This window comes from Polypterus senegalus, chromosome 3 (genome assembly GCF_016835505.1).
Source record: "Polypterus senegalus isolate Bchr_013 chromosome 3, ASM1683550v1, whole genome shotgun sequence".
NCBI lineage: Eukaryota > Metazoa > Chordata > Cladistia > Polypteriformes > Polypteridae > Polypterus > Polypterus senegalus.
In genome coordinates, this window is record NC_053156.1 from 14,023,023 (window position 1) to 14,042,273 (window position 19,251).

The window sequence follows — 19,251 nt, forward strand, 5'->3', positions numbered from 1 at the left end:
TGCTTCCTGAAGTCTCTGCCCACCTATTTGCCTTTTGCTGACATTAAGGTGAGATGTCTTGGCACAACTGAGTCAGCAGGTAGGCGTCTACATGAAGTCTGTGCCCAGCTCCTTGTTTTTTAATGGCATTAAGGTGAGTTGGTTGTCCTGGCATCACTGAATCAGTAGGTACATTTCTTCCTGAAGTCTCTGCCTACCCCCTTGCCCTCCTCCTTTTGCTGACATTAAGGTGAGATGCCCTGGCACCACTGAGTCAGCAGGTACATTTCTTCCTAAAGTCCGTACCCAGCTCCTTGATTTTTCCAGGGTCAGATTGTTGCCCTGGCACCACTACACCGCTTCTCTATAAGCCACCTCATCAAAGTTGGCTACGGAGTCCGTAATTCCGTGACAAAGAGTGGTACTGAGTCCTAAACTGAGCCTGGCTGGTCCAATGCTGAGCTGTCATCTCCAATCAGGCCTGGCATGGCCACATCTGTCACTCACGTGTGACAGGATGGTATGAAAGGTAAAGACTGTGGCATCGTCTGTGGACCAGTTGGGATGACTTGCAAACTGGAGGTGTTCAGGACCACCTGGAAGATTCAGTTTTATATGTCTGCTCTGTCCAAGCACTTCACAAAAGTTTCAAAAAAGTAAAATAAAAGTGGCATCCGTGTGTACGAGCTCTGGTCATGGAGGAAGAAGTCAGGAACAGAAAAACAAAGTGGTGGCTAGAAGTGAGAAGGAGAAGAGGAAGAGCAGCCAAGCCACGTCGAGTAAAGAACAAGGAAATGACTAACGCGGCAGGACGCCCCAAGGGGGGTTTGGCGTGCAGAAAAAAAGGAAGGCCGTCGGCCCCCCGGGTGACGAGACAAGAGCAGACTTCATTCACAGGCTGATTACTTCAGCTCAAGGTGCGTGGGCCGGATCCAGCCCTTTGACCCTTTAAAAGACCCCTGCATCGTCAATATTTTAAACATTTTACATATGACCAGCAGTGACCCCCAGTTTAGACCCCCTTTAACATAACATCCGCTTTTCAAACCCACTTAGAATGAATAGAGATGTAGGGGATCTGAAGGCTACCTCAGCGGGCAAGGGGCACAAGGCAGGAACAAACCCTGGATCACAGGGTCAGCACACACACACCACACACACATAAACAGACACACATACTGTACACACACACATCAGGGCCACTTTAGCACTGTCGCTCCACCTAACCAGCATGGCTTTGGATTGTGAAACATAAGAACATAAGAAATGTGACAAATGACAGGACACCACTCAGTCCATTTGTCACTTGTTTCTTTAGCTCAGCACTCAGCTGTCCCAATGTCTCCTTCAGATTCTTTTTAAAGGCCCTTCAGGTTTCTGGAAGTTTCAGGATTGTGTTTCCAAGTTCCACAACTCATTGTGTAAAGCAGTGCTTCCTGGCCTCAGTCCTGTATGCACTTCCCCTTAATCCCCACTAGGTGTCCTGGAGTACGCAATTCACGGTTAAGATGAAGGAATTCTGCTGATCTCCTTCATCAAAGCCTTTAAGGATTTTAAATACCTGGATGAGGTCCACATGTGGTCTCGTCTGCTCAGACTGAGCAGCTTTAATCCTCTGAGTCTGTCACAGTAGGACATGTCTTTCAGTCCCATGATGCATCTGGTTGCTCTCATCTGCACAGCCTCAAGTGCTGCTGTGTCTTTGTTGTAGTGTAGTGACCAGAACTGGACACAGCACTCCAGATATAGTCTTACAAGAACATTATATTGTTGGAACATAATGCTCATCAACTTAAATTAAAAGTTTTTATGATATCGCCTAATATTTTATTTGCCTTTTTAATAACTTGATAAAAATGTTGTGTCAACATAAATCCATAAGCCCTTTTCAGATAGATAGGAAAGGCACTAATGATAGATAGATAGATAGATAGATAGATAGATAGATAGATAGATAGATAGATAGATAGATAGATAGATAGATAGATAGATAGATAGATAGATAGATAGATAGATAAGAAAGAAACTATATAATAATATAGATTATATATAATAATATATGATAGATAGATATGAAAGGCACTATAGATAGATAGATAGACAGATAGATAGATAGTGTGGAGTCGGACACAGACAGGCGGACATGTTGTTTTCCACCACCACACGTTTATTTACAATAATATTTACACAAGTTCAAGTGCCACACAAACCCCAATACAGTCCTGGCCAACCAATGCCTTCTCTTCGGGCCGCCTCCACACTCTCTTCTGCCTCGTCCTGCTTCCACCCGACTCCAGCCCTGAATGAAGGGAGACGGCCCCTTTTATCTGGTCCCGGATGAGCTCCAGGTGCTTCCCGGCATTCCCCCCAGGACACGCCCCAGTGTGGCAGAAATGCCGGCTGTTCTCCCAGAAGCTCTCCGGGTGTCCCTCTTCTTCTTCCCCCCAGCACTTCCTGGTGTGGCGGAAGTGCTGAGGTCCACGGTCCCCCAAGGCATTGGGACGCCCCCTGGCAGTGACCACAGGTCCCTACAGGGTTGGGCTTCCAAGCCCTCTACCCGTGGCCCCCAAAGCAACCAGGATGGCGGCCCCTACGTGATCCCAGATGGGCGCACGCCCACTTCCGGTTCTTCAAGGCGTCCCAGCCGGGTCGTAGCCCCTGGCATCCTCGACAATAGATAGATAGATAGATAGATGGATAGATAAGAAAGGCACTATATAATAGATAGATAGATGGATAGATAGATAAGAAAGACACTATATAATAATATAGATTATATATAATAATATATGATAGATAGATATGAAAGGCACTATATGATTGATAGATAGATAGATAGATATGATAGGCACTATATGATAGATAGATAGATAGAGATAGATATGAAAGGCACTATATGATAGATAGATAGATGGATAGATAGATACATATGATAGGCACTATATGATAGATAGATAGATAAGAAAGACACTATATAATAAATAGATTATATATAATATATGATAGATATGAAAGGCATTATATAATAGATAGATAGATAGATAGATAGAAGTGAAATGCACTATATAATAAATAGATAGATATGAAAGGCACTATATAACAGATAAGCTGCAAATATATTTTTAACAGCTGATAGATGTTTTGATCGATGATTGATGTTTGAAGTTCATCATGTTGTTTTATAGTGCATTTCAAGGTACATGTCCATAATTTTAATCTATAGTGCCTTTTTATCAGAGATGTGACCATAACATCACGTGTGGGTGGGCATTTGGCTTGTCTGGGGGGGCAAAAACTATGCATCCATCCACCATCCCCATTTTTGTAGGGGGGTCAAATAATAATAACAACATAGTTTTATATAACATATAAAAGCAAAAATTGTGGCATAAATCATAACCTATTGTTCAATAAAATTAACAGAGGCAATAGAACTTGTATTATTACTTTTTGTGAACAAATATAGAATTACATCTACAAGGTAAATATCAATAAAGTCAAATGTATATAACATATGAGAGCAAGAACAGAAACGTGGCTCATTGTAGTCATTAGGGAGGCTATAGGATATCAGTTTCCAGTGTTTAAGCTGGATATTATCTACAAGACTGGTCTGCGGTTACTCTTGGCAAATTCTGAAATAAATTCATTCATGTCTAGATGTTCTGTGATGTTTTTCTCATGTGCCAGGATGACTAAATTTCTTTTCCTTGAATGCAGCATTGTTCGGCGGAGTGGAGTGAGAATGCGGTTCAAAGTAGAGAAAGAGCTTTCGCATGCAGCTGAAGACACACCAATGATGAGTGCTGTGACACATAGTGAATGCAACATAGGGAAGGCCTCTTTGCACTGCTGAATTCATTTGCATGCTTCAGAGAGGTTAGCATCAGCTGGCAGTTTATTAATCAACATTGTTTTTACCACAGCAATTTCATTTTGCAAGTTCATGTTGTTTTGCTCTGTGACTGCAAGTGCCTGAAGAGGTTTCAGGAGAGAATGATCAAGAAATAATTCTGATTTTGGCAGGAGAAGCGATGTGGCCCTCAATAATTCAACATTTCTCTGAGAGAATCTTGTCTCCATTCCCACAATAGTTCTATCAAGAATGCTAAACGTAGCCCTTTTAAAAGTCTGATTAGGAGCAATTTGTTCATCAGAGTCATCATGCCCAAGCGTAGACACAATGTGGTATAGCAGGTCCGCGGCTTGGAAAAAAAGTCAGGTTTTTTAAAATCCGTATAGCCGTGGCATTCTCCGTGGGCGCGATTGGAGTTAATGAGGTGATTGGAGCGAGTGGCACCAGCACGTGTGGGTGCGGTCATTCTTGTTTGCCTCATTGGCTTCCTGCGGTGTGTAATTAAGACGCTGTGCCCATGGAGGCAGAGGTGTATATGTGTATATATAAACGAAGGTACACCAGAGAGGGGGATAAATCGTGGAAAAAAGAGAGAAATGGAAGGAGGTTGAAAGATGTATGGAGGAGAAGGAGGTTAAAGGACGGCAATGGCAGTCTAGGCTGGATGATCTGGCCACCTTAAAAGAGAGAGACAGAACGAGCGGGGGCCCCACGAAGGAGTGTTAGATGGAGGCGCTCTAGGGGGCTAGCTCGCCCCACTGACAATTAGCGTGTGGGGTGAGCAGGAGACGTGTCATCCCGTCGGATCTGAGGAGCGACTACGGGTGCGCGAAAGATCACGGGAGGAGAGCCAACCTCGTCGGTCTGGCAGTGACGTCCGTTTGGAGGCCAAGACGGAGGTTGACAGAAGGAGCTCGTCACTGTTGGGTCTCCACGACTGCGAGTAATGGTGAGCCGGGGAGAGAGTGATGGAGGTGGGCCAGAGAACAACAAGGGACGGAGAGGCTGCATTTTTAACTTCTGCCTTTTTAACCTCAGATTTTAAAGGATTTATTTATTGTTGATGGCTTTAACCCCACTGGACACTTGATGTTATGGATTTATTTACTGAACTTTGACACTGCACTTTTGCATTTTTCTGATTTGATTATTGTTTTAAATAAAAGCACTTTATGGAATATATCCCCTGGCCTTGATAGTGTGGTCCCCGGCCGGGACGCCCAGGAGGACGTGGGGAGGGTTTGTGCCTCCTCCAGACCGTGAGGGGGCGTCCGTCCTGGTTCTGTTGGGAGCCACGGGTCGAGGGCATGGAAGCCCTACCCTGTAGGGGCCCGTGGCCACCGCCAGGCGGCGCCCCGATGCCGGTTTACCCCGTGTGGTCTTTGGCCGGGATGGAGCCTGGCCGGGACGCCTTGGAGGGCCAGAGGAGGGCATGTGCCTCCTCTAGACCGAGTGGGGGCGTCCGTCCTGGTTATGCAGGGGGCCTCGGGTAGGAGGCTTTGAAGCCCAGCCCTGTAGGGACCCGTGGCCACCGCCAGGCGGCGCCCCAGTGCCTGTTTATCCCGGGAGCCCGGCACTTCCGCCACACCAGGAAGTGCCGGGGGGGAAGAACGGACGGCTTCCGAGTGCGCAGCCGGCACTTCCGCCACACAGGGGTGTGGCCACCGCTAAGTGCCGGGAAACAGCTGGAACCCCTCCGGGTTCCCATAAAAGGGGCCGCCTCCCTCCAGTCGGTGGTGGAAGTCGGGAGGCAGAAGGACTGAGCTTCAGGAAGGACTGGAGGCGGCCAGGAAGGCACAAGAAACTGTGGGCCCTGGACTTTGGGGGATTCAGTGCTAGCAGCACTGGGGTTCGTGAGTGCACAAGACTTTTATAGTTGTGTAAATAGTATTGTGAATAAACAGTGTGTGGGTGCAAAATATGTTGTCCGTCTGTCTGTGTCGGGGCCAGCGTTCACAATAGATTTGTCCCTATTTGTCAGCTCATCTCGGTGACATTATCGACGGTGTTGGGTTCAGGGTTCCCCAACAGACGATGAGAGCATGGAAGAGAACCCGCATCATCACACTCAACAATACTATCATCAAGCTGTGAATTAACTTTCCGTTTCCTTTTGAGCGAATTGGTAGGCCTACTTTCACACTGAGAGAAATGATCCTCCCAGAATGAGTCGCATCTCATCTCCTTCAGTGTGGCCAGTGACGCTGTCACCACCTCCCCAGCCGTGCACAAATCCACTGCATGTGCCTGTAGAATTGCATTGGCTCGTTTCAGCACACCAAGCACATGAAGGAGGAAGTTTCCTGTATTGAAGAAATTCTGCTTTTTTCATTGGGTCAAAAGACCACTATGCAAATGTCAGAAGGGGCAGTGCCAGCCTATGCTACCTCCGAGAGAAGCCCCCTTATAGCTTCCTCATTGCTGACAATGGACTTTGTGACATCGTAATGACTGGCCCATCGTATTTCTAGAAGTCTTTTCAGTGTGGGTGCGTTGTATGTGTGTGAAACATAATGTCTGTGACAAAATGTGTTCAATGAATTTGACCAGTCAAAGAACTTCTTAGCCAGAGGTTCTGATTCCATGGCATGTATCACTGCTAAATGGAGCTGGTGGTTGTAGCAGTGTACATATGGGATGTACTTACCAACTTTGTTTTGTTACTAAGCCTGGACACCATGCCTTTGCCCCAGACATGACATCAAAACACTGACACACTAAATTGTCTGGGATGTGACCTAGCTCAGAGAGATGTGACAGAATTTGGTTACAAATATATTCAGCATCAAGCTGATTCAGTTCAATTGAGCCAATCAGGTGTTCTTCAGGGATGGAGTTCTGGACAAATCTAATCACTACAGACACACTCTCAATGTCACAGTGATCCCTGGTACCGTCACTTTTAATGCAAAGTCCAGGAGAGTCTGCTTTTTCATATTTGGTCCTGATATCTGTTACCACCATTTTGGCAAGAGCCTCAATTATTTCATTTTGAATTACATTGGATGTGTATTTTGCATTGTCTGGGATGTATTTTACAATTTCTGCAAGTTTGCCATCTTTTTTGATTGTGTAATCAAAGAACTTATGGAAAAGTCCTTCCACCCCACCTTCGTGATTGTGACCACGCAAAGCCAGTTCATTGACTGCAAGGAACTGAACGTCTTCCCCAATGCTTTTTCACACAATATCTATTCTTTTCTATCTTTTGGTTGGACCCAGAAGTTGAATTATGCTTTCACCCGTCTCTGCCCGGCGCCGATACTCTTGACATGCAGACCTGGCTCTGGCGTGCGGGATACTAGACGCGTGTTTGTGGAAGACGCCACCGTCTCTTTCTAGAGCTTTTTTTCCAATTAGCGTAGCCGTGTTTGGTGAATATGTCCTCGCGGTCCGAATTGGAAATACTAAATTTGCGGCAGGCAAAGCAAAGGCTGGCATCACGGACAACAGGATATTCAAGCCATGGTCGAGACTGATACTGTTATGTCTATGGGCACTAATATTGTAATCCTTAAAGGAAGAAGACGGACACAGGTTCAAAGTAGTAACTAACCGGTCCTTTACTAAGATCGTTCCCAGAGTACACGATACACAACTTTTTTATTAGTTTCTACTTCCTAATAACTCTCTAATACCCATAATCCCTTATTACTACGGAATCCCCAAAAGTCCAGACTTACAATATACTACTGATACCAGCTTGCACTAAAACATAGGAGTGTCTTTCCGAATGCGCGCTTGGGAGTATTAATTAAAATGGCCTGGGACGGGCTATCCATATTTAAGTCAGGCAGACCGGACTGTATATTTTGTTGAAGGCAGAGGTTTGGAGTACCCGACACGGGCGCAGAGCTGGAGGATTGTGTAGGCTTATCTACATCTTTGGGAGTTTCAGTTCCCGACGTGGGTACGCTGTGCTGCGTGCTGGTAGCAGCGGTGCTGGGCTCAACCGTGGAGCCAGCAGCTTGCGGAGGGACAGAGGTTGAAGATGTCAACTTTAAAATAAGCCACCTATGCATAGACTTTGGTGTTACCAACCGGAAAATAAAAGAATACGCAGTTTTAATTAAGGAATGTGGTCAATAGGTTCAAAACGTGCAGCAAAGTGAACTTTGAAAATAAAATGTTATTCTTCTCCAGAGTTTTCATTGGACAGACAGAGCATTTCGCAGGGTGGGCACGGCTTGTCTCTGGGGTGGTCACGCCTCCGCAAATTTTATAGAATGTTTCAGAGTGTATGTCCCATTATTTTGTTTTATATAGTGCCTTTCAGGATACATTTTCATTGGTTACGCGCATGTCAGAGAGCCACTGTGTGTTAGCGCACGTGGAGCTGTTGTTTGCCATGCCTGAGTGTGTCGTGGGGTGGGTTCTATATTTGAGAGTGTGTGTGTATGTACGTGTGTGCGTGTCAAAGAGTGAGGGTGTGCTGTTAAGTGACAAAGGCAGTGTATGAGAGTGTGTTACACGGCCCCCTATGTTGTAAGCTATGTAGTGATCCCCGTGTGTGTGTTTTCCGTACTTAACGGACTGAGAGGCTTTGCTCTCTCTGGAATGTCCAGTGGCTGGAGAGGCGTACGTCCTCCTGCACGTTTGTGTGCCTTTGCGCATGTCAGAACGTTTGTATTGTGTAAGTTGTGTTTACGTGTGTGCATCTTTTGCACGCGTGCTAGAGTGTGTTTCTGTCATGGCAAGTGTGCGTCTTTTGTTTGCATATCGCCTGTCAACTGATGACTGGAACAATGACGTCACAGTTAAATTAGTCCACACCATATGTTTTAATAAAGCTACACGGGATTGAAGCGACTATCACAAATCGCTTAAGCCCGCCCCTTGTAGGCGCGTGCCGGGTCAGCCAATGGAGTGAGTCGTTACTGCCAGCGGGGCGGGACTGGGAGCCGCTGCAGACGACGCAAGATGGTAACGCTCTGTCGCCGATGCTGTTCGTGTCGTGCCGCTATTCTCGGTTCAGCAGTCGTTATTGCAGGTCTCGTAGAGTCAGGGCTGCTTGAGGTTTTGACCTACCTGGAGAACCGCTGCGCTGGACGGGGCGGGATTGGGCCGGGGTTGGTTTACTTATCCTTCGGCTGATACGGACAACGGAGCTTCGCTTTTCTGCAAGGGGACATTTGTTCGTGTCAGTTTTCCCCTCAGATACGCACGTCGCGAAGCTGTGTTATGGGGGGGGGTTAGGGGTTTACAGGTGAAATGAAAGGATACCGTCTCGATTGGGGCGGAAGAGGAATTTGGATTTTAGAAAACCCCGTAAACGCAGCCTTTTATTTCTCAAAGGCCACCTACAGGCTGGAGACGATTTACGCCCCCCACTTCCTTTGCATTATAGTCTTGAGTGACACTTAGGTTTGAAGGCGACCCCCGACCTCAACCAGCTGCTGTTACTGAGAACGGGACGTCAGGAGTACGCGGGATATTTTAAGCGACCCGAAAATGGCCAGATTACAGTCTGGGCGCCAGTGTCGGGTATATGGAGCCCCCCTCGTGCCAAAACAGTGGATGTAAAAAAAAACCCGATGCCTTCGTTTAATTACGATAGTGCAAAGTGTAAGCAGCACAATTTCGAGGTGTGCATAAGAAATGTGATGATTTGCTTCATGGGGTAGACGTACAACATAAACATGAACAGTTACATCAAATATTTGAAAAAAATCAAATGGTTCAGTTGAAATGTTGAATGACAAAATATTCTTTATTGTAATCGACATTTGTCGATTTTCATCCTCTGAGGTCCGTAGAGGGCTTGATCTTTACTAAAGGATCAAAAATAACATCACACTCGGACTCATTAACCTTGAAACAGTTTAAATGATACCCCACATGCTTGTTTGAAATCTGGCATTTTAAACCTTCTTGGAGTAACTCTTAGAGGGCTAGGACCACCGGTAAAGAATCAGATATCAAAAATAACACTTTTGGGGTCGGCAGCCTTCAACTAGCATAAAACAACACTCTGCATGCCTATATTACCGATCCTCATTTTTTCCAAGCTTTGTAAAAAGGAGTAACGTTGACCCCTTGTAGCCCATTAAGGGGTCTATTTGAAGTGGCACACACAACTTCCAACTCCTTCTGATCATTTTTGTAGATGCCTATTAGTTTGCTCTTTATCATAAAGGTGTAATCTCCTGCACAAGACATGGTCCAAAAAAGCCCCAAAATGAGAGGTTTTCGGGTCAAGGGTGACAGAAATAAAGGAAAGTCAAAAACGCTCAATGTCTTCCATAAGTAGACCTTGGGATGAGTCGAACGGCATGTGATAGATATGTGGGGGATTTCTAGGACTGGAGAGTCGGGAGGCGCCAGCCAAACCAAACTCAAGTGATTTTTAGGAATTCTTCGGGCCGGTTTATCCTTCACGCTCGGAACGCAGACGCGCACACATAATGGCTGCCACGCGTTCCCAGCATTCATTTGACTCTGAGCCAGTGATGGGTCGTTCTTGAACGATTCGTTCATTTTAAACAAATCTTTAATGTGACTTGGGAAGAACGAGTCGTCTCGTGGGAGTGATTCGTTCAGTCGCGCAAGCGCATTTGCGCAACTTCCTATAGTTTCTGTATTGGAATTGATTCACCTGTTTCGAGTCTTCAGGTTTTTCGAGTCGTTCGTTCATCACGTGACAGCCCCATAAGCTTAACCAACTCAGTCTGAGCCGGAAACAGAATTGATTAGTTCATCTCTCGAGTCTTCGGGTTTGAGTCGTTCGTTCATCACGTGACAGCCCCATAAGCTTAACCTATGCAGCCTGAGCCGGAAAGAGAATTGAACGAAATGACTCGAAAAATGATTCGTTCATTTTGCTGAACGAGACTCAAAGATCCGAGTCAGTAAAATGATCCGAACTTCCCATCGCTACGCAGGTCCTCAGAAATTAACGTGACGCGTGCATGAATTGCAGTACCAGTAAAAAGTCGGAATGTGACGTCAGAGTGTCTGTTTACTATCGACATGTGACAGCTTTGGTGACCCTACGGGATTGATGTGCCTGCTTCGATGTTTGATTTGGTGAAGCCAAATGCTGACATACAGATGCATTCGTTATGCTCTTATATTCAAGCGTCGCATATTCCCGATCGATGACACGATACATTTTAAAAGTCTCACATACCCTCTTCTGTGCCGTCTTTATTTTCATCAGAATGTATTTGGGACACAGCGGAAAGGTGTATTTTGTGATTAAGCTTAAATCTCGAAATGTCCGCTTTAACCTCGTAGTTTACTTTATCATTAAAGCAGACCGTCGTAAACGTCCTCTTAAATCTGACCGAGTTGTTAATCACTAAGCGCTTCTGGGTCTTCCTCCGGCATTGACAGCAGCAATCGCCACACCGAACACGTTACATGTTTGATATTCCAGCTCTCTGCACATTTAGAATCCTTACATTTATATTTGATATGTGGGGGATTTCTAGGACTGGAGAGTCGGGAGGCGCCAGCCAAACCAAACTCAAGTGATTTTTAGGAATTCTTAGGGCTGGTTTATACTTCACGCTCGGAACGCAGACGCGCACACATCATGGCTGCCACGCGTTCCCAGCATTCATTTGATGAAATGCATTAGCGCATGTATGTTACATTTTACAGATAAATCGTTAACTTCATTTAATTAACAAATACTGTTAATAATTACACATATGGGGGTGGCACTGCTGTCTCGCAGGGAGCCGCGTCCTTTGTGTTTCCTGCTTAGACTTCTCCTGTTTTCCTGCTGGGTTTCCACACTGTAGTGATGGGTCGTTCTTGAACGATTCGTTCCTTTTGAAACGAATCTTTAATGTGACTCGGGAAGAACGAGTCGTCTCGTGGGAGTGATTCGTTCAGTCGCGCATGCGCATTTGCGCAACTCCCTATAGTTTCTGTATTGGAATTGATTCACCTGTTTCGAGTCTTCGTTTTTTTCGAGTCGTTCGTTCATCACGTGACAGCCCCATACGCTTAACCAACTCAGTCTGAGCCGGAAACAGAATTGATTAGTTCATCTCTCGAGTCTTCGGGTAGGAGTCGTTCGTTCATCACGTGACAGCCTCATAAGCTTAACCTAGTATGCAGCCTGAGCCGGAAACAGAATTGAGCGAAGAAAAATGATTCGTTCATTTTGCTGAACGAGACTCAAAGGTCCGAGTCGGTAAAATGATCCGAACTTCCCATCACTACCACACTGGGCTCCGGTTTCCTTTAAAAGACATGCAGATTTGGGGATTTGCTGATGTTAAGATGACGCCAGTGTATATGACTGCTTGTATTCACCTTGCGATGAGCTGATGCCCGTCCAGGGAATGTTTCTGCCTCGTGCCCAATCCTAGCTGGAATGGACACATCCCTGGATTGATGGATTTAATCATTAAACATCCTTTTCAGAGATATTGCGGTAAGGTGTCATCGGAATTTAATGGATGTTTCGGGCAATTTACAACACAGCGAAGTCGAACCTGTTCTCACCGTGATGATATCTCGCACTGCCACCTGCTGGATTCCTCCAGATTTACGTGAAGTACGCGCGCAGGTATAAACAGTGAAACGCTGGCGTAGCAGGAGCGTGAAGTATAAACCCGGCCTTATGAACACATAAATGATAGTAAATATCTTAAACGGGTGCACAATTGAAAATACTGGATTTGAGTGTAAGAATAAATGAAAGAACACAGTCATCTCTGGAGCCGTGTACTTTATACATTACTAATCAAATTACCCAGCGATGCCAGAGTATTTATTTATTGAGTGGGTTAAGGAAAGAAAGCAAAAGTGATTTTTAAATTGAGATCCTGTTCTTGTTGTTGCTAGCGGTCCCGTCCGTTACCCACACTGCCTTTCGGTCAACATCTCTGCTCTTGTGAGTCGACAGTTTGTTCTTTTTGGGTCTGATTTGATTTCAGAATTGCTGTAACTCCTTGCTGGGTTGTCAGCTTCAATGCTGTCATGTCTCAGTCGTCCTCTTCATTCAGGGTGGACACTTCGTAGTGTTTAAATTGTAAAGAAAAGCCAGCAAAGCAGAAGTTAAAACGACATCCCTTTAGTTCTCCTTTGTGTTGTGCTGCACTTCCACTCTTGATCAGACCCCACCTAACAAAGCAGCAGAAGTGCCCGATGCTCCTTTGTATGTTACAGTAGATAGAAGTAGCACGTGGCACTGCCCGGGGAGGTGATGTTAAGCTTCTGGTTGTTTTGTCTGCTGCTTTGGTTTTAGTTTGTTTGGATGTTTCATTTGCTCTGTGCCAGCAGCTGGCACTGCGTATAGGGGAGAGAGAAAAAAAAAAAGCAAAACACTGGGAGCCCTGAGGGTCAAAATTTTGTGTTCCAAATTAGTTTATCTTCCCCGTATGGACCTAGAGAGCAACTAGGCACAGTTTGGTTCAAATCAGTCAAATGGTGTAGCATAGAGGACAGACATTCTGTTGGCGATACAGTATACAGTGGTGCCTCGGTTTGCCAACATAATTCGTTGCAGAAACGTGCTCGCAGTCCAAAGCACTTGTATATCAAAGTGAATTTCCCCATAAAAAATAATGGAAACTCAGATGATTCGTTCCACGACCCAAAACTATTCATATAAAAATGATTAATACAAAATATAAAGTAAAGATACATAAAACAAATTAACCTGCATTTTACCTTTAAAAAGAATCATGGCTGGTGTGAGTGAGTTTCTAAAGTCATGTGGGATTCCACCCAGCGGGACGACACGCGTAAGAGTGTCCCAAAGCAATCACAGTCTCCCAGCGCTGTAGCAGTTTGCCGTATAAGCGCATCCAAAAAGATCGCAGACATGCTATAAGCGCCTGCCGTCGATGGGTGATACGAGGAACATTATAAAGATCCCGCTACAATAAATAACAGCGCTATTGCTGCTTCAAGCTGAATAAAGCTGGTGGTGTTAAAGTACTGAGACTCAGCTTAGTGTTTTGGGGCGCAAGATGGGGACTCGCACTTCACAGCACGCACACACACACAGAGTCACAATGCTGTAGTAAACGGTATACGTTCGTACGGATGTTGACTATATGAGTGAGGCACACAGACTCAGACGGAGAATAGTAGACGATTGCCTTCAACAGAAGAGAGAGAGAGGAAGAGGAGGAGAGAGAGAGAGACGCACGCAAGCGAGAGAACCACCATCAGCTCAGTTGTGATCACATGACGCTCAGCAGACAAAGTGTATCCATACTACTCGTAGTGCAAGACATCGCTCGTTTATCAAGTCAAATTTTATTAAAAAATTTAGCTCGTCTTGCAAAACACTCGTAAACCAAATTACTCGTAAACCGAGGTTCCACTGTATGTATATATATATGTCCGAGTCCCAGTCCACAGTAATAATTGTTTTTAAAACAGGTCCCCGTCTTGTACCAGACGGACCATCCGCACGACTACGCCACTGTGGACTGGGACCCGGACACAGGCAGACGGACATCTTATGTTCACCCAACACACTTTTATTTACAATATTTACAGGCTTTTTTTGTGCACTCACACACCCCAGTGCCTCCAGCACCGTTCCCCCAATGTCTTCTAGTGCCTTTCTCTTGGCCGCCTCCCGTCCTCTCTCCAGCTCCGTCCTCTTCCACCCAACATCCACTGCTGACTGGAGGGAGGCGGGGAACCCGGATGGGCTCCAGCTGCTTCCTGGCACTCCCTCTTGGACACACCCCTGTGTGACAGAAGTGCCGGCTGTGCGCCCGGAAGCCGTCCGGGTGTCTCCTGTCTTCTTCTCCCCAGCACTTCCTGGTGTGGCAGAAGTGCTGGGCTCCAGGATTCCTCAGGCACCGGGGGGGCGCCGCCTGGCGGTGGCCACGGGTCCCTACAGGGCTGGGCTTCCAAGCCCTTTTACCCGAGGCCCCCCACATAACCAGGGCGGACGCCCCTCCGGTCTGGAGGAGGCACAAGCCCTCCTCTGGTCCTCCTGGGCGTCCCGGCTGGGGACCACAATATATATATATATATATATATATATATAATATATATATAATATATACAGTAATCCCTCGCTATATCGACTTTCGCAGCTTCACTCCATCGCAGATTTAAAATGTAAGCACATCTAGATATGTATCACAGATTTTTCGCTGGTTCGCGGATTTCTGCGGACAATGGGTCTTTAATTTATGGTACATGCTTCCTCAGTTTGTTTGCCCAGTTGATTTCATACAAGGGACGCTATTGGCGGATGGCTGAGAAGCTACCCAATCAGAGCACGTATTACAAATTAAATAAAACTCCTCAATGATATACGATGTGCTTCCCGCACGGTGCTTGATTGTTTGCTTTTCTCTATCTTTCTCACTCTCTCTGCCTGGCGGAGGGGGTGTGAGCAGAGGGGCTGTTTGCACAGAGGCTGTTTGCCTAGGGGATACGGACGCTCCTCTACAAAATGCCGCTTTATCGCGGTGTTTCTGCATACTTAAAAGCACGTATTGATTTTTTGATTGTTTGCTTTTCTCTCTCTGACATTCTCTGCTCCTGACGGCGCTCCTTTGAAGAGGAAGATATGTTTGCATTCTTTTAATTGTGTAAAAGACCTGTCATCTCTGTCTTGTCATGGAGCACAGTTTAAACTTTTGACTAAAGGGTGTTATTTCATGTCTAGAGGGCTCTAATAATGTTAACAGTGTGGGAGAGTTAATAAGGGCTTAAAATATATAAAAATAACCATACAAACATATGGTTTCTACTTCGTGGATTTTCATCTATCACGGGGGGGTCTGGAACGCAACCCCCGCGATTGAGGAGGGATTACTGTATATATATATATATATATATATATATATATAGTGGCCTGCAGAGGGCGCTCCAGCTCCCTAAACCCCTATACAGACAGACACAGACACGAGTTCAGCAACACACACAGCTTTTATTCAGTGGGAAAGTCTTCCCTGGTTTCTCACGGCACAGTATAAAGCACAATAAGTAAGCAGAGCAATGCCTTTTTTCTTCTCCTCCTGTCCTCCTCTTTCCCTTCTCTGTCTCCGTCCGTCTCCATTCCTCCTGGCTCAGGCTCCTGGAGTGGTAGCAGCGGGTTTCTTTTATCCTGAACCCGGGGGGTACTTCCTGGTGAGGCAGTAGCCCGACAAAATAGAACTCCACAGCACCCACGGAACCCAATAGGGCTGTGCTGAAGTCCAATTCCCATGATGCCCTGTGGGAATCTGAGGAATCGCTGCAACACAGGGTGGGGACTGCCTCCTAGCGCCATGGGGGAGTTAATACCCCCGGTCCAATCTATAGGGTGGTCCCAATCTAATTATGCAGATTCAGATCGTCTGGATGACTTTGATTCATGTGGGGACGATTCCAGTTTGGCGCGAAGACGATTCTTCATGTCGTCAGTTTGCACACTTCTCGATGGCCCGGGATTTTTTGGATGATTTTCTATGTAATAAACTTAATAAGTTATAGCGTAATGAAGATTGCATAATTAGATCTGGACCACCCTCTATACAGTCGATATCACTTAAACGTAACACAATAGCTGCAGAGCTTTCATGACTGATGTTTGGCGTAACTGGCAGTGCTATTAACTCTTTCGAGGTTGGTGTCGGCATATAATAACGTACAGTAGTATCTTCACGCCGCTGCCTTCAGCTAGGGACTGATGAGCTGATGCTGGTACATCACTTTCATTTTTAATCTCTCATTTGAATTGTGGTACGTCGGTGTCCGATTCAGCAACTATATGCATAACCTTGTCTGTGGAGTATTTTGCTTTGCGCATTCGCTTCGCTCTCTCATCAGATCTTCCTTTAGCTCTTTCGGCTGGCGCCTGCATGAAAGCAGCCAAAAAAATATTCTGCCCTCAAAAGAGTTAAATACACCCAAGCAGTTGCCTCCCGTGATGTGTTATTCTGGTATTACTGACCCGTGTCGCCGATTGCAGCTCTTAAATAATCAGGGATATAAACGCAGTCAGATCCTGGGGCGTATCCTCGGTTGACGTAATTTGACAATGCAGACAGGTTTAGGGAGCGTGATTCATTAGGTAATTATTGTGACATTACAGTAACTTCACGCTGAACGTGTGCGTTTTCCCTTAAAACGTTTCTGACCCCACAGAACTTGGTGATGCGTCGTTGCGCATATGAAGAACATATAAATGAACAGGTAGCTCTGCACAAGCAGGTGGTTAACAGCCTGCAGGCTACATTGCCACATTTGGCGTAGCCGGCTTGTTTGTGCTTACAGTGTTGGTGACGCCGTCACACTGTGACGATAAAGTGCACACAGTTGACAGAATGTTTGTTTCCTTTTGTGATATTCAGTTCCTGATGGCTTCCGCCTTTTTATTTTGAACCCCAAGACCCCCAACCCCCCGGTGAGTCCTCGTCCTCTTGTCGTCACTTCACTTGCAATGTCAATTAAGGGTCGCATCAGATTAACCCCACGGCCACCTTGATGCCGTTCTCATTTCCTCCACATCTTCTGTGCCGGCACCGGAGAAGGCAAGTGGGTTCTTAACGGTGTGAGGGGCATGTAGAGCGTGGCATGCTAAGTGGGCGTCACCATCTGTGTTGCCAGATAGGTTAACCTGCACTGAGCGACACTGGAGAAATGAGAGAGGATGTCTTCATTCCATCTTAGCCCTGGACGACCATTTTAGGTTCATGAGGTAATGAAGCTGTAGAGCAAGTCAGTGCGTTATTCTGAAACAAGCGGGTGGGCCGAGAAACGGGCAGAGTCAACCAGAAGTCCCAGCTGATTGAGGCTGGCCTAGATGAAAAGCAGAGATCAGCGCAGCGCATTTGGAGCTGAGCTGTGTGGACACTGCGTGTAAGTATTTGTGTATATGAAGGTATATGGGAGAGTGGTCAACACCTTGAAGACATCGTAGCTTATGGGGGACCCAAAAATAATGAGAGTTTTTTTTTTTTGGAGGCTGAAGGGGCGTTAGTTACGACGTTTGCCACTAGGTGCGTGTACTAGACTGCCCACTGCATCATATGGCCAAGAAATTGCTCGAGCGATTACACAATGCAGTGCGGAGAAAACGACCCAAATTGTGGCGATCGTGGCTTCTGCATCACGACAACACTCCCACCACACACAGCCTTGACAATGGTCTCCCAAAACCCCCTGGACTTTGCACCCTGCAATTTTTTGTTATTCCCAAGAATGAAGAGGAAAGTATTTTCGGGATGTAGAGGAGGTCAAGAAGCAAACGATGGAGGCACGGAAGGCTACCACTTTGTTTCAGAACAGTTTTGAACAGTTTCACAAGCGGTGGGACAAGTGCATTGCGTCTCAGGGAGAGAATTTTAAGGGTGATTCGATTAATTTTTTTTTTTTTTATTAAATCGTATGTTTCTCAGAACATTTCCAAAATTGAATCACCCGTACTGCATTGTGCAATCGCTCGAGCAATTTCAAGGACGCCGCTTGTCCATACGATGCAGTGGGTAGACTAGTACACGCACCAAGTGGCAAACGTCGTAACTGACGCCCCTCCAGCCTCCAAAAAAATAAATTCTCATTATTTTTACGTCCCCCCTCGTATGTACACAAGTAACCAGTTGAAACTGGATTTGCTACATCCTTGGCATGCCGGTAACGTACACATTACATCCCACTTAATCCGATCCAGACTCGCAGAGCCTGGCACTGTGCAGAAGAGAGAGAAGGAGAGAGAGGTTAGTAGCTGGCACTGATATAACGCATTGTCGCACCCACCACACGGCAAACCAACTCGGGATCCAGATTAGGACCCGAGTGCAGCCATGCAACGGGTGACACCTCAGCACCACACCAGTTCAGATGGAGTGGGACAGTGTGAGGTGTTTTTATGGTGGCTGGAGTGCCAATTCTGCCACCAACCCCTAAGTTTTTCCCTGCAGGTTGGAAGGCCTACTTGCAGAAGGCAAGAAAGAATACCGGATAAGGCTTGTCTCTCTATTATAAAAGAAAATCTTGAGACGAGACGAGACTACTGCCAAGAGACTTTTTGAAGTCCCGCCCTCCTCTCCACCGTTTCCGGTTCGCGGCCCACGCCCGCGGTCCTCTCACCTCTCAATGGTGTGAATGCTTTTTGTCAGACACGCTTCCTGCGCTCTCAGCTCTTATACATTTTTACGCTTCCCTCATTTTAAGTTGTTTATGAAAAGTCCCCAGTTGCATCCTTTAAAGAAACTTTTCTGGAGAATAATTTTATATGTTCTAGATGACACGAAAAACGACTAAACGAAGAAGAAAGGGCAGCAGGTCGAAAAGAGACCCAAAAATATTGGCGAGAAATGAATTCAGAAAAGAACAATAATAATCTGAGTGCAAATTTGGAAAAAAAGGAAAGTGGTAATCCGCACAGACCAAGTGGAGTTGAAAATCTAGCTGGTCCAAGCGGGGTTGGAAATAAAAGACAAAGAGTAGAAGACAAAGTAGAACGTTGTTAAGAGGTTCAAAAACGTTGGCGCGGT

The 19,251-nt window shown here is 45.9% G+C and overlaps 1 protein-coding gene across 4 annotated transcripts in view; it reads left to right on the plus strand.

The window, feature by feature from the left end:
- Positions 1 to 8,673: 8,673 nt before the first annotated feature.
- LOC120524858 (pre-mRNA-processing factor 40 homolog B-like) overlaps positions 8,674 to 19,251 on the plus strand; it is a 124,777-nt gene continuing 114,199 nt past the window's right edge. For all 4 annotated transcript variants that reach the window (XM_039746654.1, XM_039746656.1, XM_039746655.1 and 1 more), the window contains exon 1: positions 8,674 to 8,758. In XM_039746654.1, coding sequence (XP_039602588.1) covers positions 8,756 to 8,758 — 3 coding nt within the window. In that variant the 5' untranslated portion in view covers positions 8,674 to 8,755. The remainder of the gene's footprint in view (positions 8,759 to 19,251) is intronic.